At 42.0% G+C, this 17,994-nt stretch overlaps 1 gene segment (V, D, J or C); it reads right to left on the minus strand.

The window, feature by feature from the left end:
• Positions 1–2,529: 2,529 nt before the first annotated feature.
• LOC132656263 (T cell receptor alpha variable 10-like) lies at positions 2,530–9,122 on the minus strand. The segment is given in 2 exon segments: positions 2,530–2,891; positions 9,077–9,122. Coding segments are annotated over 2 exon segments (408 nt in total).
• Positions 9,123–17,994: the final 8,872 nt, after the last annotated feature.

Below are 17,994 nucleotides of genomic sequence, written 5' to 3' on the forward strand. Positions count from 1 at the left end.
TTTACACAATTCATTTATCATGTAAACTTGAGCTGGTGCCTATACAGAGCTTTTGCCTCTAGGTTCTAGCATCTTTGATATAGAAAAATATTCTGCACACTACCAAAACACAAATGTAAGCACCAACTCAGCTACAAGCCCTTTGATCTTCGATGGTGCCTTGTGTGCAAGATGTACTAAGGAAATGGTGGCAAAGGTTGTGGCAATAACCAATCAATATCAGGTTTGACTAAGGCCCACTCCATGATATGGAGCTCCTACCTGACACTGCTTGGGTGACCAAGAACCTGATAGTAGATATCTTGGGGACCTAGAGATCTTGGGGGCAAAAGAAAACACTATTATTCTTTAAAAATGTAACAATTAAATTATTTTTAATGGCATTCTGCCAAACTCATAGATCAGTTTCTTGCTTAGCCATCAGCAGATAGGAACAAATACAGAGACTAACAGACAGATGTTATACAGAAAGTGAGAGACCTTAGAACCTTCAGCCATAAATGAGATATCTTCATCAAATCTCTTCACTTGTCTTCTTAGAGTTTAGGGAAGCCTGCTTAAGAGAAAGCAGGAAGAATATAAGTGCCAGAAGGGATGGAGGACACCAAGAAAACAAGGCCCTCTAAATCAACATGATCAAAGCTCATATGAATTCAGAGAGACTGAGGCAGAATGCATAGTCTTTCACACATTGGTTTCAGGTCCTTTGGATATATACATATAAATATGGCTTCCAGGTTGGAACATATATGGGATTCCTGGATGTATGAACAAGTGGGTCTGTTCTTTTGTGCCTTTTCTTAGGCTTTTTCCTTTGAATTGTTTGTTTTGTCCAACTCCAAAATGTTAGTTCTGTTTTGTTTTATTTTTTATCTTTAAGAACTCTGATTCTTTTTCTTTTTTGAGATATGTTTTCTCTATGTAGTCTTGGCAGTCCTGGACTCACTTTGTTTACCAGGCTGGCCTTGAACTCACTGAGATCTGCTTGCCTCTGCCTCCCTGAGTTCTGGACTACAGGTATATGCCACTGTACCTAGCTCTTGGTTGTTTTCTAATGAGAGACAGAAATGTGTTAGATCCAGATGAGAGCAGAGACAGGAGAAAATGGAAGGAGTAGAGGTCATGGCTATTGTATTCAATATATATTATGTGAGAAAAAAATCTATTTTCAATAAAAGGAAACATAAAGAAACATGGAGCAGAAATAAGAAAATACATCTTTCAATTACTTTTATTGTTAGTTCTTGTGCAGTCAGATTTTATCGGCTTTTTGGCTACTATAGATGGGTCAGCTGCCCTAATAACAGGATTTTCTTAACATGAGAGCATCTGGCTGAAGGCAACATGATTTTCATGAGACTTTACTGAGTATGCAAATGTGTGAGAGAGAGAGAGAGAGAGAGAGAGCCTACTCACTGTTCCAATTTGTTTTCTTATGCATGACAGGATAAGGTTGTGAAACAAACAAACAAAAAGCCAGAATATTCACCAGTCTATCATCCCTCAAGTCAAAAGCTCCAGAGTGTGTCTGGCCCTTCTTTGTTCCTCTGAAGATTTCTTGTGTTTATGGAGATTGTTGTTGTTGATTTGGATAGTGTTTTCAAAATTTCAGACAATATGTTGATTATGCTTTTACCCTCACACAACTCCTCCTAGATTCTATCCATCTTCCTACACATCCAAATTTATGTCCTTTCACTCTCACTCTCTTTCTCTCTCTCTCTCTCACTCTCTCTCTGGCTCACTTGCTTATTTGGGCTCACTCTTGCTCTCATGCTCTCTCTCTTAAGCCATAAATAAACCCAAAACAACAAAAATAAAAACAAACAAACAACAAAAAAAAAAAACAAGACAAAACCTGCCAAAACAAAGAGCTCCTCACAGACATATTTTTTAAAAAACAAAATAAAAATAAACAACAGCAACAAAAACCATGGAGTTCATTCTATGTTGACCAACTTCTCCTTGTTATGGGAAAATGGTGTTTGGTTTGTCTACTCAGTGAGAAATCTAGTGCAAAAAAAAAAAATTGTTTTCTCTTTCCCAGCAGGTATCCATTTCAAAGAGCTTCATTATTATGAGTAGGACCAACTATCCTACCCCTACTCTTTCTATCAGTTCTGGGACGCTGTCTGGTTTGAACCTATGCAGGTCTAGTGCATGGTAACATTTCTAAGCGTGTAACTCTGGTGCAATCCTTTTATCTGGGGCACAAGAGTGTGGCAGTGGCTGCCCTCTGTGCACAGATGCATGTCTCAGGCTCCCAAATTATTTTTCTTGACATTCTTGGCTTCCTAGCTGTTCTTTGACCTCTGTGCTTAACTGAAAGGCTAAGGTTTTTCCATCTCCCCACCTCATGGTAACTCCCAGGATATTCTGCTTTCCTATGCTGTTGTCTTTCTCTCAAAAATCTATTAAAAAATCCTCAAGCTTGCTTTTCAGTCTATTTTAAAGTTGTCTTTCTAATGATACTAATAACCCCAAAAGCGAAATTCAGTTCCCCAGTACAGGGTTAGAAAGACTTCTCTATCACCTCTGCCTCCCTGAAGCCTCCAGGAGCAGGTTTTGGTACTGGCTGTAAGTATCTGTGGAGCACGGTGCACCCACCACACAGATGTAGGAGGCCGTGTCTTCCAGCAGGGAGGCTGTGATATGCAGGGTGCTGTGCTTAGCATCTGCATCCAGAATTGCTGAGTACCTTCCATTTGACCTTTTCTTCTCTGTGTAAGTCATGATTGCCAGAGACACAGGACCTCTGCCTGTGTCTTGTTTGTACCACCTTAAGTTGTTAAAGGGGCTCACACTGTAGTTGCACTGAAGGACACAGCTCTCTCCCTCCAGTACGACCAAGGACTCGGGACTCTGCTCCACTTGGGTCTTGCCAGCCACCCCTGTTCAGAAAACAATGTGAAGTTCCAGACATCGACCATCCACACTTAGCACTTGTAGTTAGCATCTTTCCTTACCCTATATAAGCATCTCAGGTTATCTAGAAATAGGTCGATTTTCTTCCCTCCTTCCACCCCAAGGTATTTCATCTTTTCCCCAAATCCTACGAAATGTTCTTTGCCCCTGCCTAACACTTCCACTCACTTACTCTGAAAATACAGCCACAAAAGCACCCAGCAGGCACTCAGGTGCTTCTCCATTTTTACTGCAGAAGTGTACTCCAAAACTGCTGCCTCATTTCCTCAGCTCTTTTTTCTACATTAAATGAGAACTCTCAAGAAGTATCACCAGCCAATCAGAGACCCGATGCTCACTCACATCAGCTCCTGGAGACTGGACCAATGCCAACACTGCCATCTCGCGGTCAGAGCTATAGTTGCTCAAAACCGTAGAGTAAGCATTTTGTGGTTGCTTTTTACTGTTTGAGATGTGATGCAGAATGTAAATTCTTATGGATATATAGAAACCACAGTAGAGTGTCAATTCGACTGTATTTCAGGATCTCAGTTCAACTCTGGCTCTACATAAAACAGCTAATATCTACTTTCCTTCTCAGAAAGTAGATGCCTAAGGACTTCTGAAAGTTTGAATAGAAATGATTCACAGTAGGAGCTAATGATCATGACTAGCCTGAACTAGGCCCTCACCTAAAATGTACATTCCTTTATAATGTGACTTTTCCTCCGTTCTATTTGCAACTATGTCACCAGTTTCAAAAAATATGTTTTGTCATAAACGGGTACATTAAAATTCTGTTTAAAAATATTTGTATTTGTGCTCCCTGATCACCTCTCCCTGACGGGGAAGCATCCTTACCATGCCACAGAAGATGACAATGCAGCCACTGCTGATGTGATCTGATAGACTAAGATCAGAAGGAAGGAGAGGAGGACCTCCCCTATCAGTGGACTTGGGGAGGGGCATGCGTGAAGAAAGGGGAGGGAGGGGCTAATGGGGGGACACAAAGTGAATAAAGTGTAATTAATAAAATAAATTAAATTTTAAAAAGAGTGATACTTACATTGTTCACTTAAAGGTTGTTTAAACAGAGAGGCTGAGTACATTGTAGGATATCAGGCTAAGTCAGATAGACTTCAAGTTGTATTATTTACCTGCTGTGAGGTGCAGCCAAGTTCCAGTCCCTTAAAATACGAAATGTTTTCATAAAAATGTAAAAAAAAAATTGTATTAATTCTTTGACAATTTCATGTTTGTATACAAAGTATTTCTGAGGGAATGTTAAATCCTGTAGTAATGATAGGCTTTTAAATCATTCATTATTAGTTCAAAAATACTTTTCAAGACCTATATTACTCAAGTTGGTCACAAATGCTAAGGATCAGCAATTCTGTACTCAGGAATTACACACTAACAGAGAAATAGTTGAGCATCTGGCACAAATACTGACAAGTGGAATATGCTAAAGGGTGTGAAAATTCCTTTCTTAAAGCTTCTTATTTCTCAGTGAAATTTGGAACTCCACTGATAGGGGAGGTCCTCCTCTCCTTCCTTCTGATCTTACTCTATCAGAACACATCAGGAGTGGCTGCATTGTCATCTTCTGTGGCCTGGTAAAAATGCTACCCCCTCAGGGGGAGGTGGTCAAAGAGCACAAATACAAAATGTAAAAATTGTTTAGATATTTAAGATTAACTGTATATTAGAACTAATAATTCACAGAGATGAAGAAAGCAAAAAGAATGCCTGAAAATCAAAGCTAGAATACTTCTTTCATACAGGACAAGACAGGTTTTGAGAAGAGAATTATGAGAAGTAAAGACAATGTGATCACTAGTTTTTCTGGCAGCATAGCCAGGCCACAGTACCCAGACAATTAATCTAACACTCGGCTAAATCTCACTGTGAAATAGGTGTATCTCATATGATCCTTTGGAGGATTTAAGAAAAATGCTAGTGATTCACACCTTTAATCTCAACACTTGGGAGGCAGAGGAGGGCAGATCTCTGTGAGTTTGAGGCCAGCCTGGTCTACAAAGAGAGTTCCATGACAGCCAAGGCTATAGAAAGAAACCCTGTCTCGAATTAAAATTATGGAAAAAGAAAAGAAAGGGGGGGAGAGAGAGAGAGAGAGAGAGAGAGAGAGAGAGAGAGAGAGAGAGAGCAGTTTCCCTCAACAGAAGACATTCTCTTGGCTTGTGAAGGTGACCTTCCTTCCGCACAATGAGTGTCTCCTTCATCTCTTCATGCTGCAGCACCTGAGTCCCTGCTTTTCCTTCTTCTCCTTGAGAATTAGGTGAAGCATGTTTGCTAGGGTTACTTTCCCCTAGCAAAGACTCCTATAATGGGGCCACAGAGCCATCTTCTGTAGCCAGGCAAGGCCTCAAGTGGAGGGACTTAGACACCACCTTGCCACAAAGCCTTAGACCTACAGTTTCTCCTTTCTGCAGAGTGTTCTGGGAGTAGAGCCTGGCAGAATCTTCATCAAAGGGACCAGAGAGACTGCATCCAGCAACTGCTGGGAGCAGATACCGAATCCTACAGCCAAACATTAGGCTGAGACCCTGGAGTTTTGTGGAGGAGGGAGAGAGGGAGAGGAAGGATTGGAGGAACCAGAGGGGTCAGCCCACAGAATCAACTGACTAATGGGCTGACCCAGGGGACTCATGGGTGCTTGAAGGGATCAGGAAGCCAGGAGGGGTCTGCTCTCTCTCCTCTGTGTATATGTTATGGCTGAGTAGCTTGGTGTTCTTGTAGGATTCCTAACAATAGGAGATGAGGCTGCTGCTGACTCTTTTGCCTACTTGTGGACCATTTTCCTACTGGGTAGCGTTATCCAGCCTTGATGTGATTATAAATTTCTGGTTTGTTTGTTTTTGTTTTATTTTGTTTGGTTTGGTTAGAAGATTTTTTTTATTTTTATTTTTTATTATTCCTCCCTCCCTCATCTCCTCCCTGTCCCTTTCCAAGTCCACTGATTCTGAACCTGCTACTAATTAGTGAGTGGAAGGCCAGGGGCTATCATGGCCCTCTGAACCAAGTTGGCTAAAGATTTACAACCCCCACTAGAGTTAAGCATTGTGGGGAATTCCTCATGTTCCTCTTGCTAAGGATTTACAATCTTTCCTTAGAGATAAGCTAAGTAGCAGGTTTATCAGGTATCTTCAGGACTGGCTGCAAAGTCCTCCTCTGTGACCTAGCAGGACTGCTCCTCCCTTGGAGGATGGGGAGGTCAAAGAGCCTGCTATACCACTCCTAGGCATATATTCAAAATTTGCTCAAGTACACAACAAGGACATTTGCTCAACCGTGTTTGTAGCAGCTTTATTTGTAATAGCCAGAACCTGGAAACAACCCAGATGTCCATCAATGGAGGAATGGATACAGAAATTGTGGTATTTTTACACAATGGAATACTACTCAGCAATCAAAAATGAGGAAATCATGAAATTTGCAGGCAAATGGTAGGATCTAGAAAAAATCATTCTGAGTGAGGTATCCCAGAAGAAGAAAGACACAGATGGTATATACTCATTCATAGTCCTATAAGATATGATAAACATAATGAAATCTATACACCTAAAGAAGATAAATAAGAAAGAGGACCCAGGGTAAGATGATCAATCCTCACTTAGAAAGACAAATGGGAGTTGCATTGGATGTAGGAGAAAACAAGTAACAGGACAGGAGCCTACCACAGAGGGCCCCTGAAAGACACGGCCTAGCAGTGTATCAAACCAGATACTAAGACTCATAACCAAACCTTCAGCAGAGTGCAGGGAATTATATGAAAGAAAGGGGAGTTTCTATGGCGTGGAAAGGATAGGACCTCCACAAGGACCAAATATATCTGGGCACAGGGGTCTTTTCTGAGACTGACACTCCACCAAGGACCATGTATGGATATAACCTAGAACCTCTGCTCAGATGAAGTCTGTGGTAGCTCAGTAACCAATTGGTTTCCTATAGTAAGGGGAACAGGGACTATTTCTGACAGGAAATTTCTGGTCTTATTGTAAGTTGTATTATCGTGTTTGATTGTTGTCTCTGGGAGGCTTGCTATTTTCTGAGGAGAAACAGAGGGCTGATGGTTCAGGGAGAGTGGGTGTGGGGGTAGGGACAGAGACTGGTGGGAGGAGGGGAAATTGCAGTTGGGATTTATATGTGAGAGAAAAAGAAAGAATTCCACAGTGCTTTGCTAGGGAATCATTGCCATTTTCTGCTACACTAACTCCAGTATCGTCAGTGTAGCATATCAATAGATTGTGCTACAAGACAGAAGACACATTTCCTAAGGGAATCAGCTTCCTGGAAGTCCCTAGCAAGAACCCTAACATGGCCATCTAAGCCAAAAGACATGTTCTAAGTCCCACACTTGCTTGATGCAGGATTAAATTGATGAGTTTCTTGCTGTTTCTCTATGATTCTTGAAACAGTACAATTAATTATTCAAGGAAACATTTCTAAAAGATCACGAAAAAGCTTTAGCAAATAAGAGTAGAAGGAAAATAAAATTTTAGGAGAGGTTATAAATCAGATTCAGCATCAGGAATTGTTTGTGGAAAACCAAACTTTGTAGGTAATAAAGGGACAAGAGTTTTAGGGTTTTCTAAAGAAAATATTTAATCAGGTTCTGTTAGGATAAATGCTCTGAATATTCCCACTGCAGTAAAACTATTTCAAAACCATTACCAAACACAGATGTTTATGATAAGGCAAAAGGAAGATAGGCAAACATAGAAGGTCAGAGAGTTTTGTTACTATAAGTTTTACAGACAGGCTAGCTCAAGCAGCTTATCTCTAAGGAAAGATTGTAAATCCTTAGCAAGAGGAACATGAGGAATTCCCCACAATGCTTAACTCTAGTGGGGGTTGTAAATCTTTAGCCAACTTGGTTCAGAGGGCCATGATAGCCCCTGGCCTTCCACTCACTAATTAGTAGCAGTAAACTGCATAAACGCCACTAGTTCTATGTTTGCTCTGCTTAAGAGGCTGTTAGGCCAAGATTTTTTGTAGACACTGCTTCCACCAGGTTACTCTTTCAGTTGAAATGTAAACTTTGTATCGTTGGTAAAAAGTCTGAATGCTCCGGGAAATATGTCAACTTTAAGGTTCTTCTTTGTAAGATTACTATAAAAGTGTTGGCTTGACTTCAGTAAAGGGCAGAAGATCCAAACCAACTACCTGGTGTGGTCTGTGTCATTTTGCCTATCTGTGCCTTCCTGATATATGAATTCTCTGATTCTCCCAAGAATGTGGGGCACAAGACAGGGCCAGTCTGTGGCAATTTTCTGCCACCTTTCTTCCAGACTCTGTTAGGTCACATTATGTAAACATCACTTTCTCCGGCACATTTGATTACCTGAAGACAGATAAGGTTTAAAATGTGGCTCACTGGTAGACCACTTGTCTGGCATGTGCGGGGCTCTGGTTTTGATCCCCAACACTGCGAGAACATGGATTAAATGAGTTACAGCCATGACCACGGAGCCGTCTTCATTCTACTGATTTGTGAGGTTAATGTGGCCTGGCATGCGGACATTTCTGTGATTTTCACCAGCAGAGACATGGAAGGACTCACAGGGACGGCTGTGCTGAAGTTAGTGATTTCAGAGGCAGGTGTGCAGCAGCCAGACCACCTGTTTCCTCTCGGTTTGTGCTCAGCTCCCCCGGCAGTGTCTGCCACTGTGTCACCCAGAGCACAGTAGTACACAGCCGAGTCTGACTCCTGCACCGAGGCTTTCTGTAAGTGGAAGGAGGTGGTTCCTTTATCATATGTGGCTTCAAACCCTCTGCTGCTTCCCTTCTCGCCAGCTGTGATGACTTTCAGGAGGAGCTGGGGGCCTTCTCCAGGATATCGGACATACCAGAAAAGAACAGGGAACGTTATGCTTGTGGTTGAATACGTGCAATTTATTGTCAGGAACTTGCCTTCTGAGATGGTCACTTGGCCTCCTGTTTGAATCACAGAGTCTCCGTGGGTCCTTCCTAGAGTGCAAGGAAAGGAGAGAAAAGGAGAGAGAGAGAGAGAGAGAGAGAGAGAGAGAGAGAGAGAGAGAGAGAGAGAGAGAGAGAGAGAGAGAGAGAGAGAGCTCAGCATCCCCTTGAGAATAATGTTCTTAAGTAAATTCCAGCTAAAGACTTTGCTGTTTAAAGTCACTTTACTTACCTAGTATGAGAATCAGCGAAGCCACGAAGCCTGGAGAAAAGTCCATCTTTACTGTCATCTAGAAAACGGTCTTGATGTTTAGCATGAAGAGGTGTTAACTCAGAGAAACTATGAGTTGATTTAGTTATACATGACACAGAAATGAGCCTGTGTTAGGAGACTGCGCCCCCTGCTGTACAGAAACTGAACTGAGGATGAATGTTAACCTGATCCTCTCCCTGACTTTGTTAATGATGCAGATGTCAGTCTTTCCACCCTTTACATTTAAGCAAGGCTATTACGGCCTACATCAGCCATAGGAGAGCATCTCAAGGTTCTTTTACTTAAGATCGAGGCTGGACCCTTGAACATAGGCCTTTATATGTCCATCATCTATTGTGAGTCAGCCGGCAACCCACAGAAATCCCATGAAAATGCTTCTGGTTAAAACCACAGAAAGCAGTAAGAAGTCAACTCAAGGTGGAGAATTCTCTCCATCAGAACGCTTTCCAACCTCTAAGGCAGAGATTGACATGTGCAAGATGGCAATTTGTATTTGAGAAAGGAAATACCAATGAGGAAGAGCTCGTTTGGGGAGCAGAGTCATTACTTGAACAGCCATAAAAACAATAATATTTTAAGACTGTCATCTTTCCATAGAAGTTTTCCTCACTCCATAATCTATATACAAGTTCTACTGATATTTCAGTCACTGAAAACTGGAAAGTATGAATTCTAGATAGAACAAGCTCCATAACATAAACAACTGAATCCTTATCCAATGATCTGATCTTGATGCCTTATTGACTCACCTCTTCCTTGTCCTCAGCATAGGGCTGACAACCATGAGGCATGTGCTGAAGCTGTACTCCAGTGGCAGTCTAGCAGGAAGGATGCTTTCCACACTGATTAGAGCATGGGCCAAGCTGGCACCCACTCTCCACAGATAAAGAAGCTCATCAGCACAGAATCAACCTGTGTGTACATCCTCAGATGCAGACACAAGGAACAAAGCCAAGGCCTGATACTGTCTCAGTTCATGTATCCCTTCTTCTTCTCTTCTCTTCTCTTCTCTTCTCTTCTCTTCTCTTCTCTTCTCTTCTCTTCTCTTCTCTTCTCTTCTCTTCTCTTCTCTTCTTTCTCTTCTCTTCTTTCTCTTCTCTTCTTTCTCTTCTTCTCTTCTCTTTACAAGTCATATCTTCAGAACTTTTCAGAGAACTATCCTAAACAGAAACTCTGTAAACATCAGATATGAAATTTATTCTTATACACAGACAATAGCTGAAATTGAATGACAATGGGTTGTTTGAAAAGTACAAAGTTTTATTTTCATAGAAGGAAGAGTTCTAGAGATGGCTGGTTACATAATATGAATGTCTTAATAATACTTACCATTGTACTGATTTTTTAATTTATCACTAGAGAATTTCATACATTGTACATGATGTGTTTTGATCACAAACACATACCATCCTCCCTTCTACTTCTGCCAGGCCCCCACCTTAAAATGTCTGAGGGGATAAGCTTTCTATGTGAACACCTACCACACCTAAGCACACTTACAAGAATTGCAAAAGCTGCTTCCTTTGAAGGCTTCTAAGCCCCACCTTGGCATTCCACCTGCAAGGAAAAGATGGAATTACAATACAGGGTAATTTAGTAGCCAAACACCACCATTTTGCCTTTGGACAGATATAAAAAAGTAAGGTGAGAGTGGAAGGAGGGAATCACAGTGAATGAGAATTTGGGATTGAAGAGACATTTTTATAGCAGCAAACCTGGGGCTGTACAGATTAATTCACATGGCAGCATCGGATGCTTATTCAGAAGGATGTTGTGCAGGGCAAGGGTGGAGAAAATGAACATATATTCTGCCGATTTCTAAGAAAATGAACTTCTAAGAACTGACTATGATTATAAAGGTGTATAAGATGATGACATAAGCATTTTATACATAATATATTTTTAAGCTTTATTTATTTTTATATGCACTGGCATGTTGAAGGTCTTGCCAACTGTATTTTAAGTCAATACAGGATGGTAAAGATATCAAGTCATCTTGAATTTGACCTAGAAAGTAGTTGATGGGGCTGGTTAGATTTCTCATCTTGGAAAAGTATGTATTGCCAGGCCATGTGACCTGAGAGAAAGGAGAGTTAAAACCCTACAAGTTGTCCTCTAACTTCTCATTGGAACCATGGCATGTGTGTGTCCATGTATGTGTTCACATGTACACACAAAGAGGCATAAACTCATACAGAAATAATTATGTAAAATAAATTAGAAAGGACTTGAAAATTCTAATAATGACAAAAAATGAGTTTTTCATTCTAGAGATCGCGGAGAAAGCAGGTATGCTCCAGCCTTCAGGTAACAAGATATGCAAACTTGTAGTAGACAGTGCCCTGAATACATAAGATTTTCTTTTCTGACACAAGGTCCATGCAGAGTCATAGGTCAGTGGCTCAGGAGTAGTATACAAGCCAAGCTTGCAAAAGGCTTTGGTTCCATCTCCAGCACAAAACCCAAAATTAAAACAAAACATCCAGTGGACAATTGGAAGCTCATACAGTAGCTGACCAGCCCTAACCACCATTCTTGATGTAGGAGCCTCTTCATTCATTTCCACCTAATAAAGCCACTTGACTGCCAGGCCTTCCAGTCACAGGAAAAGAAAGGTGAACCTGACCTTTAACAGTCAACAAAAGGGGTGTTTCCATAGTTACTTTAAATCCTCCACACTTCAACTCAACACCAGTCCCTCCATTGTGTCCACTAGGTAATATGTGTTTTCACTAAGGCGAGCTTTCTTTCTTAGTGGACAAGGAATCTGTTCTTACCAATGAAGTAGAGATACATATATAGAGAACATAAATCGATACGTGGCTTATAAAATACCTTGACTGAGGTGATTGCCTTGAGAGATGACTCAGCATGTCAAAGTACTTGTTGCAAGACTACAGAACTGAGTTCCTCCAAGAGATCCACATGTTAGAACAAAACCTCCCCAAACTGTTCTGTGACCTTCATGTCTGTGTGCATGTGCACCTATGAAACTACTGAAACCTTTCAATCTGATGCTAAAAAGTATTGTCAGGCAGTTCTGCAGACTTTTGTGCCTTTCTGGTAAACAATGAAATGCAGAGTCATTTCATCTATGCCCTGAAATGTGACAGTGTGGCTGTTCTCAGTGAGGTCAGGGTGTACATCAACACCATGGAGAACATCAAGAGGTCCATGTACTGCACATTGCAGTCCCCAAGGTGAGGCAAATTCTCCTCTCATGGAGTAGCTATCAGGAGTAGGACCTGCGATAAGGGTCACTATTGAGCGCAAGGAGCACACTCCTTCATGACCATATTGATAAATGATTGGCCAGGTGTTTGCCTCTGCTCCCACACCCCAACTCAGCCCATTAATTTTGTTCTGTGTTCTCTCATCAATGTGATTGTAAATGGTTCCAGTTCCCTGAGCTGCATTTCTCCATGACCCAGACAGCGCACAAGCACTCCTAGGTTAACTGAAATGCTAGTGGTCACTGCTGTCAATGTATTCATGTACATTGTGTCTCCAGGTCTTATAGACAGTGACACCCACAAGGAGCCTCCTGATGTGTCCTTCTGGCAAAATAGTTCAGTTCAAAGTCCATTCTTGAATTTGGCTTTTGACTGAAGTCATTGATTGCACCCCAAGGAATAAGAATCACACATTAGCTGTGTCTAGAGCTCTTCTTATCCTTAAATGCATGTCAGAAGTTGATCTGAGTGTTGCATATTCTCTTCTCTATTAGAGAGAACACTACTTTCTCCGATATTACTGGACATTGTTTTGTAAAAATATCATATCATAATCAACAGGATCTGAGCGATATCTATGTTATTCATGATGAGCTGCTGATGTATCACATCGTTTTATAGATAGGCATAATATACCCATGCTACCAGCTCACCTGAACAAGATCAGGAAACTAGCTCAGTTTTCCTTCTCTGATGGCACCTTGCACCCAAGCATCATGCAAGATAGAGCCTGGCATGCAGGAGCAGCATATCCTCAGTTGTATGCCTGAGGGAAACAGCACTGCACAGGCTCAGGCACCGAACAGGAACCTGAATTTCCTTAGGAACAGAGCTAGCAACTGCATGCTGGATTTCTATGTGAGTGTGTTTCAGAAGACTTCAGTGATGGATCTGATCATCCCTACAGCAGAGGCATCTGCCTGAAATTTCTTAACCTATTCAATGCTAGGCAGTCATTCTGCCAAGTGAGCTATAAATAACATATATTCATACCCACTCCTGGTGACTTTTCTCTTTCTTGAGACAATATCTCACTATGTAAGTCACAGAAATCCTGTAACCAAAAGGGCTTTGGTATCTGTGGTAGATAGAGAGCACCACACTCAGCCTGAAGACCTTTTCTCTTGGTGCCTCCACTGTATAAGTTTCTTTACCAACAGTGCATCACACTGATGCCAGCACACTGATGGCTACATTCTCCATTGGCTAAGGCATCTGGAGGCAAATTTCAAAGGCCAGGCACATGGCTTCTGTGACTGTGCCCTCTAGCAAACATCCCACATTGTAACCAGCACTGTAGGCTCTTCCTGGAAGTTCTCACAGACACTTGTACACATAAGGTAAGAGACCATTCCTCTGCCACATTCATCCTGTTATGAGATTTCGCTACTGTTTAATTTCTCATATTGCTAAAAAGGAGGTTTTGAGGAAAGAATGAGACTTTGCTAGGCATGGTTGGAAAGTTAAAACTTAGTTCTTCACATGGCAAAAGCTAACATGTTTCTAATCATGGCTAGAGCTATTTGTAGCTTTGAAAGAGGTGGTGGTCAATGGCAATATCCCAGGAGAGTCTCCTAAAAAGGACCCCTCAGCTAATGGTGAGCATAAAGTGAACATCAGCAGGGTTCCCCGTGACATCAGCTGTCCGTTTCTCTACATTCTATTGTATCCTGGAGAGCTCTTGGCAACGCCGTGTTGTCACTAGTGTTGTGACAACACCAACTGCTCTTAGGGCAGTTGCCTATAGGTCTCATCAACAGCTATGTGGGTGAGACTGAGAAGTTTCTTTGGGAAAGAGAATGTGGACAGTCGAAAAAATCAAAGAGAGGCAGAAGGCAGATGGCCTTCCATCTCATTTTAAAATATCAAGAAAGAAGTTGTCCTGGGGAAGGCACGGTGAGTCCTGGTCAGAGGAGATGGGCTTGAGGTGGAAGCTTCAAAAGGAAGGCAGTGGAACAAGAACCTCTGGGAAACAAATGGATGTTCCTGCTTAACATAGGTCATGAAAGTTAAGGATTCCAGAACATTATTTTGTCTGTCCCCAAAGCCAGGAGCTGGCAAGGCCAAAGCTGTTTCACTGGAAGTTCTTAGCTTTACACTTATTGGGCATTTGTGGTTTAACATGAGGACAAAAGGTGACCATCAGGGGTCAAGGGGTTTAATTAACATTTCCTAGTTTATGGCAGGGCATCATTGCACTTCACTCTCACAGGTTTAGTTTAGGTGCTGTGGATATCTGACAGTAGTTACAGGGACAGAAATGTGCATGTACTTATAATGCCTCTAAAAACCTCTCCCTGACAGTGGTGCCCTTAGGATACTGAATCAGTAGTTGTGGGTGGAAGGCATTTCTCTTCTAAGGGCAAAATGTCAGAGGCAGTAGACCAGATAGAAAATGAATCTTTACTGCCAGCTCTGTGGTGTTTTGGTGTGTCTCTGGGCAGAACTATTCAGTCTCTTGATCATCTTCTGCTGCTGCTGGACTGTCTAAACCACAATCGCGGTCATAGAGTGGCAAGGCAGGAGCACTGTATGTCTCTAAAGCACCTGAGTGCTTGTGAAATCTGCCATTATTCTCTTGGGTTCTGTAACCACAGGCTTGAGGCCTCAGAAACCAATCTGCATCTTGTGGGTTTGTGAAGAAGCCTGAAGCGTCCATCTCTGTAGTCATCTGAAGCACATGTAGAGAAGCAGCAGAAATACCTAGCTGCTTACATACCCACTTCTTAACAGAGTAATGGCAGTTCTGAGAGAGCAGGCATCTCAGCCTTAGGCCACTGCCACACCCACGCTAGTGTCCCATAGTAGCATGTGCTACAGGGCGGGAGACAGGCTGTCTTCAGAAATTCGCTCCCTGGAAGGTCCCTGGCAGATTCATCCCACTTGGAAACACACATATTTTGAGATTTCTGTGCTTTTTGTGCACGGTCTGGGGAATAGAATTTTGAATTCTTTGATTTTTCTCTGTGAGTCCTGAAACAGCACAGCTAATTTTATGAAGAAATTTATTATTAGTAGATTATTAAAGGCTTTAATAAAAATAATATGTAAAAGGAATATGTTTAAGAAAAGTAATGAATTAGATTTAGTATTAATAGACATTAAGAATAGTGAAAAAATAATAGGCTCCTTCTTAAGAAAAAATAGCATGGGAGGTACAGCTGGCGGGAGTTTCCCCTCCCTTCAGTGCCTTGTTTCTAAGGAAGATTATGAATCTTTAGCAGGACATATGGGAGGATGGTTAACAAAGGTGTAATTAGATTTTGATATAGAGAAAGATTTTGGCAGGCATCTGACTTAGCTCCTGACTTTCCTCTTCACTGGTTAGCAATAATGACACTGCATTTGAGGTTTCTTTTTCTTTGTTTCTTTTGATCAAAAAGTCTTTAGGCCAAGATTTCTTGTGGGCACTGCTTTATGTTTGACTACATTTTGAGTTAAAATGTAAACTTTGTATTCTTGGTAAAAGTCTAAATGTTCTGGGAAGTATGCCAACTTTAACGTACCTTTTGTGAAATCATTATAAAAATACTAGCTTGATTTCAGTAAAGTGCAGCAGAACCAAAACCATTAAAGTGTCTCTGTCTGTCAATTCATCACAAAAACCTTGTCTTCCTGTCCAAAGCCTTGTTCTCCCTTGGACGCTGGGAGCCCGACTGGGCCGGTCAGTGGCAGGCCATAATCTGTAAAATCTTGTCACTGGGTTCTAGGCATGCTCTATTTGTCTCCATCCACTGTGCCTTCTCACTATGCAAGTTCACTTTTGTTCTCCCTACAGGGGCCAGTGGGGAAACACCATGTCCCACAAAGCTCCCCTCCAAGAAGCAGCTGAAGAAGGAAATGGACAGGTTGACCACTCAGCTGAAGCTGATGACCAGGGAGAGAAATGAGCTACAAGATCGCCTCCTGCTCCTCACAGAAGGATCCTTGGAAAATCGGTATCCATTTTTTTTCCACCCCCATGGTATCAGTGTTGGCTGTGCAAAGTCATCTAATCCTTTTAAGGACACCTCCAGGGTGTCATGTTCCTAAATGCTGCTCAGAGGAGAGGCAGGAAATTAAGCTTTGGCAGCAGGGATATCTGGAAAAAACACATATGCTTCTTCCAAATGAAACCCCGAGCCTGTTCTCTGAATCACACAAAACAGGGATTGAGGCAGTAGAGAGTGAGTTCCCAGCATGCATTTGGAAAGGGGCCTAGCGTGAGACAATAGCTACTGTGGGTTTAGCATGAGATATTTACTTGCCTGGCAGGAGATTTAATGCAGGAAGCTCCTGGTAGCTGCTGCAGGGACCTGCTCCCTCTTGGTTTATCTCAGTGGAGGACAGGAAGTACTGGAGCTCAACAATGTTTATCTCTCTCCTTGTGCCTTGTAATCTTTAGACAGTACATGGGATGCAATTTTTTTTCAGCTTCCCATTGTTCATTCCAACCCTGACTGTCTTTATCTATTTCTGTCACCTCTCTCACACTCTCTCTCTGTCTCCTCTCTCTCTATATATATCTGTCTCTCTAACATATCCCCCTCTCTTTCTCTCTCACTCTCTCATTCTCTCTCTTTCTGTCTCTCTGTCTATCTGTTTGTGTATATAAATATTTGCATGTTTGTGTATCCCTTTAAAGTCTTGGAGCCAGTGGTGTGAGGTGGGCCTGTGAGTCTCAGTCATACTATGATGCCAGTTCTGAGTTCTGGGTGTGCCAGTTTAAGCAGTACTTAGCCTATGTGGCAGATTGGAGGCACAGTAGAATACCTTGGGCAGTTTTTAAGGCTTCTCTACGCTGGGTCTCAATCCCAATATTATGTTCAACTATGTAGAAATAGTCACCAAGGAACAAGAATCATTGTTCTGAAAACAGGAGGAATGAAATCACAGATCTTTGGTGGACCAACACTTGTGGAATGACACCCCTTAAATGTAATGGAGTAGACAGCCCCTCCATGTTACTGAGTGAATTATGCAGCCAGGGCACCTTTCAGCTGGACACCTATAACTTCTGCTGGCCTGGGGCCAGGATAACAAGTAGTATAAGCCGCAGAATGAACCAGTCTAGAGGGTCCACAATGTGGTATCTTCTGTGCATGGATATTTTAGGTCACAGCCAGGGTTCACAAGTTCCTTGAGACCTATATTCATGGGCTTCTTTGATTTTGGGGGCCAGACACTACCACAGGTCAAATCCTTTCTATGAAAGACTCAAGGTTCAGCACAAGCAGGTAATATTGGAGCTGTAGACCTTGGAGCAGGAGCACGCTGAAGTCTCACAGAACCTCAAGGATCTTGACAAGGAGACTGGCTTCTATCGCTAAGTGCCTGTCATGGACCCCAACAGTTGTGAAATGGTGTTTCTGTTTGCCTTTATTCTGGACTGGGAGTCCCCAGTACTGGTTCTATCACTTCTGCCTCTGAGCCATCTGCCTACATGTTCCTTTTGGACTCAGATTTGCTAAGTATGAAAGAGACTGTTAGCCTTCCCAGGATTTTCATTCTAACCTCAGGAGACTCTAGATAGAAATCAATTCATAGCATCACAGGAAGCCCTGGGTATCTGGGAATCAGGCAGGGTTTTACAGAGCTGGGTGTTATGGAACAGATAGATAGACATAATGTGCTCCCCTTGATTCTCCTTTCCTACCTTGAGGG

This window comes from Meriones unguiculatus, chromosome 9, assembly GCF_030254825.1.
Source record: "Meriones unguiculatus strain TT.TT164.6M chromosome 9, Bangor_MerUng_6.1, whole genome shotgun sequence".
Classification (NCBI taxonomy): Eukaryota; Metazoa; Chordata; class Mammalia; order Rodentia; family Muridae; genus Meriones; species Meriones unguiculatus.